Source organism: Eptatretus burgeri, chromosome 11 (assembly GCF_056783735.1).
Source record: "Eptatretus burgeri isolate ZD-2024b chromosome 11, Ebu_testis_v1, whole genome shotgun sequence".
In the NCBI taxonomy this organism is placed as follows: domain Eukaryota; kingdom Metazoa; phylum Chordata; class Myxini; order Myxiniformes; family Myxinidae; genus Eptatretus; species Eptatretus burgeri.
The window spans coordinates 47,547,993-47,560,040 of record NC_140971.1 but is presented as its reverse complement, the minus strand read 5'-3'; the positions used below and the strand labels follow the sequence as shown (position 1 = coordinate 47,560,040).

The window sequence follows — 12,048 nt, the reverse complement described above, 5'->3', positions numbered from 1 at the left end:
GAGGAAAGCGGGGACAAAAGAAAGCGGGGCAAAAAAGCGGGGCGAAAGAAAGCCAGGGAGGGAGAAGAGAACGAGAAGTAAGCTTGAGAAGCGAGCAAGAAGTGGGTGGAAGCGTGCAATAGAGGAGAAGGAAGCGAGCGTGTGGGTGTGAGCAGCGCCGCCAACAAGTGAGGCACGGGTCGGTCACCAACACCGGGGTCTAAACCCACGACAGATGATCCCGGTGCCCTCCAGACTTCGACTGGCGTTCAATGCTATTCGCGAGAGGGTACACGGCAAAGCTGGGTGCTGACTATGGATGTGACATGCACGCACGCAGTTCACGACGTTTTCACTTCACGGACGACTACTTTCTGGTGAGCGAGATGATTCTTCCCCACCCCCACCCCCCCCCCCCCCAATTATCTGTTGGGTACCCATGTCTGTATTTAGCTGTAAGTCAACCCCTGATAAGCATCTGCTCTTTGTCTCTTTCTTGGCATTTTGATTGGTGGTCGTATGGCAGCTTAGCTGCCGGGGTAGCTATCATTTCTTGAAGCGTGACTGTGTCGCTGATGCAGTGCCCTTCTACCAGTACACACACTGGAACTGGTACTCATTTCGCCGACTTCGGAAGGATGACAGGCTGAGTCAACCCCCTGGTGTATTAATTCAGCGGCCGATGGGGCTTGAACTCAGGACCCTAGGACCCCAAGCCGCCACCCGAAGCACTGAGCCAACACGAGGCTTAGGCATTTTGATTGATTTTGCTTTGAAATTTATTCTTTCATTTACCTCAGAAAATAAAAGTTATTTCCATTTATTTATTTTATTATTAATAAATCATTTGTCGATTTCCAAACTGTCTGTGTTTGTCCTTTCTCTCCATTGGTCTAGCATTGTCAGAACCGAAATAGACTGGGAGGTAATTACCACAGATTTCACCAAAAATAGTCCACGCACCAGCGGTTTACAACGCTCGGCTGCCCAAATTAAAATCTAATCAGATAACATTGGTGCTTTGCCGAGGGCGCACTCCCCGCTCAGATAACCACGTGACCTCCAGTTAAACGGAATAATTAGACGGCGGACACTGGAACTCGTGGTTGACTGGGTGGCATTCGTGGTTTTAAAACAACCCACCGTACCCCAACGTTAATTGTGAGCGGTGGCCGCAGGTCCGGCTCTAACTCGGACAACCGGGGATTAATCCCCCTGAGAGACAAGCTTGTGTCTCGGTACCTGTGGCCGCAACAATATATATATATATATATATATATATATATATATATATATATATATATATATATATATATATATATATATATATATATATATATACACATACATACATACATACATACATACACGCATGTGTGTGTCGCTTTGGTAGGTTTAAAGGGAAAACTTATCATAGGGATTGTGAATATGACATCTCCAATACGTGGAGCTGTATTTATAAAGCGGGTATTTGTGTTAGTTTTAATAAAGAAGCAGGGGGAGGCCTCGTGTTAAGTGTCGCGTTAAGTCAGTTGAGGCCTTGGGAGTATGGGGATATAAAAGGGTATAAATAGAGACCGAAGGTGAAAGGAAGAGGAGTTATAAAATGTGATGGTTGCTCAACGTGGGCCACGTCTACAATAGGGGAAGCATAGGATTCTTATTGTTGCAGGGAATAGCCCACTTGATGATAGTTATTACAAGGTTGAAGGAATGCATAGATAATTTGCAGCAAGTAGCAAAATGTGAGAAATTTGTAAATAATAGTTGGTTCTCGTTGTGGAGTGAGGTTGCTTCGGATACTAGAAGTAGTGATGGTGCAGCGGGGACAGGCAGTGGTGACGTTGCAGCGGGTACAGGCAGTGGTGACGTTGCAGCGGGTACAGGCAGTGGTGACGGTGCAGCGGGGGCAGGCAGTGGTGGAGATGCACTGGGTGCAAGCAGTAGTGGTACAGCGGATGTAGGCAGTGGTGTCTGTGCAGCAATGGAAATTAGGTGTTGTAAATAGTTTTTGTGATTGATGAGACAATTAAATATGGAGATTCTTCATTCTTCATTCTACAGGAAGGATTGTAGACATAGAATTCTGTGCAGCTTTGAAGGAGCAGGTGTTTGGGACATTGAAGGAAGGGTAAATGATATTGTGTCGGGTCATGGCAGGAAGAAGTTAGTTGTGGTACACCTCGGAGCGAATGATGTTGGGAATGTTTACTCAGAGGTTTTGAAAAATAGATACAGGATATTAGGTAGGTGGCTGAAAGCAAAGGGGTGTGAGGTCATGTTTTCTGTGATTCTCCCAAGGCAATGCATAGACAAGGCAAGGCAAACAATATAGAAATTATAAGCAGAGTGATAGACATCAACCAATGGCTGGAAGAATGGTGCAGGGAGGAAGGTTTTACATTTAAGAAGCAGTGGGAATCATTTCAGGGATAAAGGGAGTGTTTCCAGAATGATGGCCATATGTTAAATAGAAAGGGGCAGCTCGTATCCGGATCTGGATCTTCACCAAAATCCAATCAATTCGCCCTTGTCTCACACCCAACGTGTCCACCAAGTTTCTTCCGAATCGGTCCACAACTTTTTGAGATATCCTGCACACAGACAAACAGAAAGGGGTGAAAACATAACCTGCTTCACCTTCGGTGGTGGAGGTAATCAGTACATAACATAACAAAGGGAAAAGTAAGAGAAAGGGGAAACACCAACAAGCATGGTGGAGTGAGAAAATAGATGGAGATGCGGGAATGCGGTAACGATGAGGGGTAAGGGAGAATGCAAAGGATGGACAATATAGATACGTAAGTGAAATTGTTTTGACCAGTTTGTTAATTTGACGAGGTCTAAGGAGAGGGAAGAGCCTGCTGCCTGTCTTTAAGAAGGATGAGAGATGTCACGGTGAAGAGTGGAGTCAGCAGGAAAAAGATAAAGAGGATTTTCCAGAGAGCCAGTGAGATCATTGATGAAGATTAGTAATATTATGGGGCCTAGAACACTGCCTTGGTGTACTCCAGCCTTGACAGGGAGAGGAGATGAAAGGGTTCCGTTGAGAGCCACATGTCTGTGAGAGGGAATGAAGTCAGTAATCCACGAGTAAAGTTGTCCTTGGATTCCATTGGCAGAGAGTTTGGAAAGCAAGGCAGGATGTCATACTCTATCAAAAGCTTGATTTGCGTCCAGAAAGATGGCCATGATCTCATGTCTGATATTGAGGGCCTCCATCCATTGTTCGGAGAGGAGAAGCAGCATGTCCAAGATAGAATGTCCTGGTCTGAATTCAACTTGGTGATCTGAGATGACACCTTTGGAGAAAAGGAAGGATTTCATATCAACTGCAATGATTGATTCCATGGCCTTGCTAATGATTGGAAGTAAATTAATTGGTCTGTATTTCATGGATCCTTTTTGCACCTTTTTTGTGTAATGCAGTGATGTTGGCTGGTTTCCGAACAGAGGGAAGAGGACGTAGGGCAAATAGAGTAAAAAAAAAAAACAGAAAGAGGATGTGCCAAAACAGGTTTTTAGGACACTTGGGCTGATTCTGTCCAGTCCAGTTGCAGAATCTGAGTCTCGGGTTGCCAGAAACTTCTCCCCCTTCTCAGGTGCAAAAGGCAGAGTCCAGGAGCAGTTGTGTGCAACTGGGTCGGTTAAGTCCAGACAGCGAGGTGTTGGGGACACGATATTTGGAAGCAAACACAGAATTGAGGCATTTGGTCTTCTCACAAGTCAGCTGCAGTGCCATTTGACATGAGGGAAGGGGTGGAAGGGGAGCATCCACCAGAGACAGACTTAACAAGGTGCCACTGAGTGTTTAGATGAGGGAGACAAGTTTTAAAATTCAATGCTGAGGTTGGACAGATGTTCCTTCCTGGCTCTTCCGAGAGTGGACACACACTTGTTGTGGGTTCCGTGGAATGAGCTGAGATTGCCCTTGGTCGGATTTTGCTTTTCAGGAAGTGACAGCAAGTTGTTTTAGAGCAACTTTGAATGTCATTAGAAATATTTAAGTTGCTCTTTACCCTTTCCATGGCAACTGTACAAACGATAATTATCTTGTATCTAACAACAAAAATAATGAAAACTCATTTCCATTATTTTATGTAGTACTCTGCTGACTGCTTGAGCCTCAAATCCACAACAACCACTGGATCCTTCTACTGCGTCACACACTCCAAAAACTCTACTTCTATTTTGTACACGAGTTCTTATTTCTATAATTCCTGCTCATGTTCACCCAAATTGGTCGCATTTTCCAATGTTGAACTCCATCTGCCACTTCTGCCAATGTTCTGAGAACCACTTGATTTTCTTTAAGGTGATCACCCCCACCTTTTGCTATCTACCTTGCATCCAAGCTTGATGTCAATTGGCAATGGAAAGTCTCCTCTTAACCCCTCTGTCTCAATCATTGACATATTGCTGCTTATCTGTTCCTCAATTACACTCGCTTTGATGATGACTTAATAAATCGTTGGAAATGTAATTTTTTTTTTTCAAAACACTTTGTTGTTGCTGTTTTTTGACAGGGATAAATTGTCAGAACTTCATGGCAATATGTTTGTTGAAGAATGCACCAAGTGTGGAAAGTAAGTATCTCAAATTTTATTGTGAGTCTTCATTCACAGTTGGGTTAATTGTGAGGTCCCGGCTTACATTGCTTGATTTTACTCACCGGGATGTAAATGTACGTAGTGTCGAAGAAATGATTGCCAAAATCGATCGTATTTATCGTCCAGGAGACCGACTCGCAATCTTTTCTATCCTCGTTAACTATACCACCTCTGTCTGATTGCAGCTTTATCTACTCACTTTATTATTATTTGCTTGTTTGTTCCCTGTCCATCAGAGGTTAGTTTGTCTTCCTTCAACTCTTTCAGTTACCTTCAATTATCCTTCAGCTTTGCATGCAAGTATAATCATTCATACTCCCTTATGTCACCATAAGATAATGCTCATATTTTTAGCTTATCCTTAATCTTTGAATTGTACTACGATTGCATCAATATACTAAAATGTTTCTTTTTGATAATTTTAAGGTATTAATCATCAATTTCTGTTCAGGCAGTATGTACGCACAAATGTGGTGGGAACAATCGGTTTAAAGTTTACTGGAAGGCTTTGTGAAGTTGCCAAGGGAAAGCGATTGAGAGGTTGCAGGTAAGCATTTGTGTGGTATGTCATGTATGTGTTTAATTGCTTGCGATTACAGATACAGTTAAAACACCTTATCTATTGCAATACATTTTTATTTCATTGTATTCAAACAAATAATCCCCCAATTGCTTGACAAAACAAATAGGGGGGAGGGTGCATTTTCAAAATTGTATTTTCTGTTTGGAAATATTCATTTTGGATGCAATACTTTCTTTGTACATGATACAATTTATTTCCACTGATCATTTTGACATTCTGGTGGTGTGCGTGTGTGCATGCGTGCACGTATGTAGCGCATTTCCTCAAATAAATGCCCTGGGTGTTTATTTCTCCAACCCCCTATTGCTGCTTATTGAAGGGACCATTCTGTGCGTGGTGGTTTACTATTTTTGCATCATCAGCAAACTTCCATTTTTCTTCACACGATGAAGTCATTTATTGCATTCTCATACTTATGCATACCATATCAGGTCAGGTCAGGTATGGAAGCATGCGCCAGAGCAGTGCATCGCTGTGTCCACTTTCCACCGGTAGACAAGGGGCGCTCTGTTTGGCCATCCCCCAGGCAGATGCCTGGCTCATCCCCATCTACTTAAGATGCTGATCAACCTCCTGCAACTACAAGGCACGTGGTCGGCCCATTGTCCTCCTCCATTCACGAGGCTCCCTCGCTGAGAAAATCTGGTGAGCAGGATCTATCCATCCATTGGGACCATACTCTGTGCAGAGCGTTGGTGCTGCCTAAGCAGTCTCCTTGGGTATTGGATACAATCCTGGATGGGTCGCCACTCCGACACAGGATGCCAGCATGCTGGCACTAATTTTGCTGACCTTGGAAGGATGACAGGCCGAATTAACCCCACCTGGTATTAATTCAACAGCTGAGTGGGATTTGAACTCAGGACCCTCCACCCTAACCATTAAGCCAACACCAGGCATGAGCAGGATAAGTGTCAGGAAAACAAGCCACATGTCCATGCAGCCGCACCTGACGCTCACAGACTATGCCGGTAACAAATCTCATTTGAGACTCTCTCGGCAACCGCTCATTGGACACAAAGTCCAACCTGCGATAGCCAAGGATTTTCTGAAGAGACTTGGTCCTAAAGGAATTAAGTCTCCATCTCAGATCTCTGGTCATAGTCCAAATCTCGCATCCGTAGAGCAAGACTGGAAGTACCAATGACCTGAAGACTCAGACTTTCGTCGTCCTGCACAGGTACCGACAGTGTCACACCCCATGATCCATGACTCCCCAGGCCTAACCCAGATGTCTATTGACCTCTGGCTCCCAGCCAGTGGAGACATGAATATCACTGCCAAGGTAAGTGAATCTCTCCGTGACCTCAACATCCTCACAACATACAGGTTGAGTCAAGGTAGCAGCTTCCAAGATGTCATTGAAAGACTGGATCTTAGTTTTGACCGAGGAAACCCATAATCACAGTGGCTCCAACTCCTCATTCATCACTTTGAGGGCCCCCATGAGGATATTTTGTATCTCTGCAAAGATGACTGCATCATCTTCAAAATCAAGGTCAGCGATCTTAACATTCCCAAACGATGCACTGAAGCTTGATCTCTCTGACATCCTCCCTCGAGTCAAGTCCATGCAAGTGCTGAGAAGTGTGGGGGCCAGTACACACCCCCTAATGAACTTCATTAGCAACTGGAAATAAGTCGGAGAATGAACCACCATACCTCACAGCACTCCAAGTACCAGAGTATAGTTCATAAATCACATCGATCAGTTTTGATGGCACTCCACAAAGACAGTAAATCCTCCAGAGGGCATCCTGATTCACTGAATCAAATTCTTTGCAAAGATCAACATAGGCTGTGAGCAGCCCCTGCTGAAACTCTTGTCTGCGTTCGGTGAGGACCTGAAGAACAAGGATACTGCTAATCGTTTTCATCTTTGGTGTAAAAGCGGACTGCTCTGGGAGCTTGTGCTCAAGCAGATGTTGACGAACTCCATCAATAATTATCCGAGCAAAGACCTTGCCCGGCAATGAGAGCAGCATCACTACTCGATAGCTGTTGCCGTCCTGGCGATTACCCTCCCCTTTCCAGAAAAGGACAACAAGACCCCTCTGTCAGTCAGTTGGGATGATGCTGTGTTACAAACAGAGCACAGAACTGTTCCAAATCACAGATCCCAGGAGCTTTACCCCTTCAACTGATTCACCACAGCGTGTGTTTCCACAAACGAAGGTGGTTCACAGTTGATTGGAGGGTCATCAATAGGGATAGTTACACCCCTAACTTCCAACTCAACAGCTGGTGGTCAGCCTGGTACAGCCCCTCAAAGTAACCGGCCCAGTGGGCCTTCACTTTGCACTCCTCTGTCAAGAGCCCACCAACTTCCGCTCTAACTGCAGTACACTGAGAGATGGGCTTGGAAGAATGCAATGCACAAATGCCTTTGCAAGCAGGAAGAGAATCACTTGACCACAGGTGATGCTCTGCCCCTTCCCAGATTCCTCGGAAATAGGCCTCCTTGTCTGCCCTCAGAGCACGTACAGTTTTATGCCTCAACTCCCTGAACAGCTCAGCTTTGCCACCAAGCCTGGCCCTGCAACTCTTTTCAATAATATCCAGTGCCCCTTGGGAGATAAAGTTCCTCTTCACTTGATGTTGCCGGTGGATGTCTTGGAACCCACCGTCAAGGATGGTAGTTTTAAAGGGACTCCACAACTATTCAGGAATCCCCAAAACATCCAGATCCCACCCCCCTTCCACTCCCACCCCCCCCCTTCCACTTCCACCCCCTCACTTCTCAAATCTCCACTCAGCCTGTTTGTAAACTCCTCAGCTGCCCTATCATCCTTGAGCTTGTCAACATCCAGCCTAGCTTTGGATGGTACCATTCTCCTGGATTTAAGGTGCAACTTCAGAGTTGCTACAATAAGCCTCTGGTCGATGTTGAGGAACTAAGCACTCCGGTAGACCCTGTAGTTCTGACTCATCCTCCAATGCCCATCAACAAGCACATGGTCAATCTCCTTTGCCACACCACAGCATTGGAATACCAAGTCCAGTGCTGAAGCTGTGGGTGCTTGAACCATGAACCAGCCACCTTCTGTCCATGACTTTTTTTTTTCAAAGTCAAGGAACTTATTGCTGTTCTTGGTCACAGTTCCCTACCCATGGGGACCAACACATGTCTCAATTATATCAGTGCCAGTCGATGCATTGAAATCCCCCAAGACGAGAAGAATAATTCACCTGGGGCACTCATTAACCACAGACTGAAGCGCGGCATAGAATCCCTCCTTCACAGTGAGATCACTCGCCTAAATTGGAACATGTACAGAGACCAGGGAAATTACACCCAAGGAGTGACGAATCCTCAGGCTTAAAATCTGCTCGTTGACCAGTGATATCTCAATATTCATGGGAGTCAACTTATGGGACACAGCTGCAGAAACTCCTTGGGTATGGTAACTATCGGAGTGACCAGACCAGTGGTGCACCAGACCAGACCAGACCATAAGAGGTACAACTGTCCACAATGATTTCACCACTGTCCGGTCTCCGAACTTCAGAGAGTGCTGCAATACTGATGTTCAAACGCTGGAGCTCAGATGATAGCAGAGACAAGTGATCATCCTCTCTTAGGGACAAGATATTCCAGGCACCCACCCCAAGGGACCGCCTCAGGTTAACACAAGGAGACCACCGTCTGCTGGACACACCTGAGCACCATCCCAACACACGACCGCAATCCAACCCAAGAAGGTTGCCCCATGATTTTCCTCATCATCAAAGAATGGGGTCCCAAAGGTTTACCCCCAATCCCATCATCTGTGACCTACCCTATGAAGGGAGCTGCACAGGAGGTACTCCCACGTCGTGGGTTTTCCAGTTTCTTTGCGTATTTTTTGCGTGTTTTGTGGAATGAGCATGAAACGGGTGGTCATGGGCATGAACCTGGTCTCAAATACCAAATAATCGTGACATATTGTTCCGGGGCCGGTCGTCGGCCACGGGCACAACCACCAGATGGAGCAGTAGAGTCGGCTCGACCGATCACCCGGAACTTAGATCGTAACTTTTTCGGAAATGTCTGAGAAGTACGGGTCCCTTATCGGACCGTGAAGGGTCAATATTTCTACCACGTGGTACAGGGTTATTCGCCAATTTTCAAAATACCGAAAGACCACGTGGCAATTTACCGAGTCTCCACACCCTCGCCGGCACCCGTACGGAACGAGCCGCTTAGCGTACTCGAACCGCATGCGATCCGAGCAGTTTATCGCCGAGGTCCGTCGGTCCCAAATATCCCCTTACAACGGCAAAAGCCTGGCTAATTTCCCAACACGCAGCATGCTAAGTCAATGGAGGAAAAGACACGAACGAGCTGAAACATTCAACAATCGGGGTATTTATTCACAATACTAATTGGGGAACGAGGGAAGCACACAAGAGCAAAGTTAAACCGATTATTAAAGGCACGTATGTACATCACGGCACTTATACAATTCACAACTTATCTGACTGGTGCCACGAACACACATACGCACACACCCAAAGAATCGGACCAAATGGTCTTTATCGATGCCTATCTCGGACCTGTCCGCCTCGTGCGGTCTTCAAGGACCAGGTCCTCGGGGCAGGACTGGACCCTCAGCACGATCCAGACGCCCTCACGACCGGGCTCCAGGCGAACGAAGTCGGCACGGCGAAAGCTGGCAGGAGAGGACCCTTTCTGGCACAGACCACACCGTGCGCAGATGCTTTCAGAACTCAATCGCCCTGCGCGCAGCTGTTCACTTCTTGCCAGAACCAGAACAACCACTGCGCACACTTCTTGCCAGAACCAGTACAACCCAGAACGCGCAGACCGTGCCTATAATTATACCCCCCTCTTCAGAGGGAGGGGAGGCATCCCCTCGCCACCCTCCCTCTCTCACTGGCTGGTTTCGCTCTTCGTCTCTCACTCCCCAAAACGGGCAGCAAGCTCCTTGATTGGCCCGGGGGCGTGGTGACATCACGCGGAGCCCTTTCCTCCTCTCGCGGGATCTGATTGGCAGGACGACAGTCACCTCACTTGTTGCACGCTGATTGGTCGAGGGCCACCGCGCGGCTCCTTGAACTCCCCCCACCATGACGTCGGCCAGAGCGAGGTGAAGGAAGCGAAGTGAAGGTGAGGGTGATGCGGTATGGTCGGCGTTGATGTTGGTGTAAAAATAAACGAAAAGAAAACCTGACTATTAAAATAACCCCACAGCGCAGGAACATTTAATTACCCATTAGACTCGGGTCGGGGACCCTAACTGGCAACATGTACATACCGATATAACTGATCTATAGGACCTGTACGTTGAGTGCAGTAAACTTCCAAATCCGCAACAATATTTCATGACTCTCCCATTGTTAATAGCACATACAAAGTTTCATTTAAAATGTGCCTGTAATTGTATTTTGTGGTTTTTGACCCTGCCTGAGGGCACAAGGGGCTGGAGCCCAAAAATTATAGTGCTCTCCCACCTTCTTGCCATATGTTGATCATATTGACCATGTTTGGTGAATTTCTGCACAACGGTTTAGGAGGAGATAGCGTGACATATAGACAGACAGATAGACGGACATGTATACATACGGATGGATTGGTAGACAGACAATCTGTAAGACGCAGACTCGATGAAACGCTTTATTTATTTATTTTTTCAAAGCGTGTGGATAAGAAAGCAATTAATTAGCCATGAAAACAAAAAGTATTGAAAATTGTCATTCCTATGTCTTAAAAATTGTATAATAGTCATAGTTTTGCTTTCAAGTTTTGGTACAATACTTTTATCTTTCAGTATAAGCAGCTGTGTGCTCTGTTCAGGATTGCCTAAATTATTGCCAAAATATACATTTTTTTTTTCTTTTGGTGCTTCATTCAGAGGAAAACTTATAGACACAATCCTTGACTGGGAAGATGCTCTACCTGAAGAAGAGCTGAACCAAGCAGACAAAGCCAGCCGGTGGGTAGCACATTTGAAGAGACCAATGAGCACCTTGATGTTGGTAATGTCGCCAAAAGGATGTTACTCTTGATTTGTTGTGTCCGTTTGTTAACTTTTGCCTGTAACTTTCGAGGCTGTGACCTTAATTCTCCAAAATAGGTGAAACGTTAACCAATTGTGAACTCCATCTGTGTACTGCATATTATCCTGTCATCGCATACAGTATTTACTTTGTTAGAAAATGCGTTTTTTTTAAAAAAATGTTCATCGAAAGTGATTTCTGGTGATTTCCTTTGAAATGCACTTATTGAGAATCATGCTGATTCTAAAATGGGATGATTTTAGAACTGAATGTTTCATCAAAAGACTTGAACGTGAGAATACGTGAATGACTGAAGTGTTTTGGATATATTGAAAGACTAAACAGAGCACCTGCCCTCAGGGTGATATTGTTCTAAGTGTGCAACAATTTCTTCTGACACATCCCTTTATTTGGGTGGTGTATAGGCAACAGATTGCTGACTCAATTGCTTCTGAAAATAAAAATAACCCTGGTTATGTGTCTGAGGCAAAAACATGTGTACTGTTTAAATGCACAAACAATACGCCATGATTATATCGCTCGGATAATTCCAATTGCAACCCCCTCCCCCTGCCCCCCCACCCCCACTTCTTTCTACCCAGAGGAAGACAATGCCAAGGTGAAAAAAAATGTTGTTTTCTTTAACTTTTTGAATCAAACAAAACCTGCACCAGAAGAACTTCAGGGTGCTATCATCAATCTCTGAAAGTTTCAGCTTCCTTGGTCAAATCCTCTTAAGTCGATGATATTGATATATATATATATATATATATATATATATATATATATATATATATATATATATATATATATATATATATATATATATATATATATATATATATATATATATATATATATATACATATACACCGG

General features: G+C 45.0%; 1 protein-coding gene across 5 annotated transcripts in view; it reads left to right on the top strand.

Moving 5' to 3' along the window:
• SIRT6 (sirtuin 6) overlaps nucleotides 1-12,048 on the top strand; it is a 75,366-nt gene that overhangs the window by 43,112 nt on the left and 20,206 nt on the right. For all 5 annotated transcript variants that reach the window (XM_085846353.1, XM_085846350.1, XM_085846351.1 and 2 more), the window contains 3 exons: nucleotides 4,506-4,565; nucleotides 5,041-5,136; nucleotides 11,028-11,108. In XM_085846353.1, coding sequence (XP_085702479.1) covers nucleotides 4,506-4,565; nucleotides 5,041-5,136; nucleotides 11,028-11,108 — 237 coding nt within the window. The remainder of the gene's footprint in view (nucleotides 1-4,505; nucleotides 4,566-5,040; nucleotides 5,137-11,027; nucleotides 11,109-12,048) is intronic.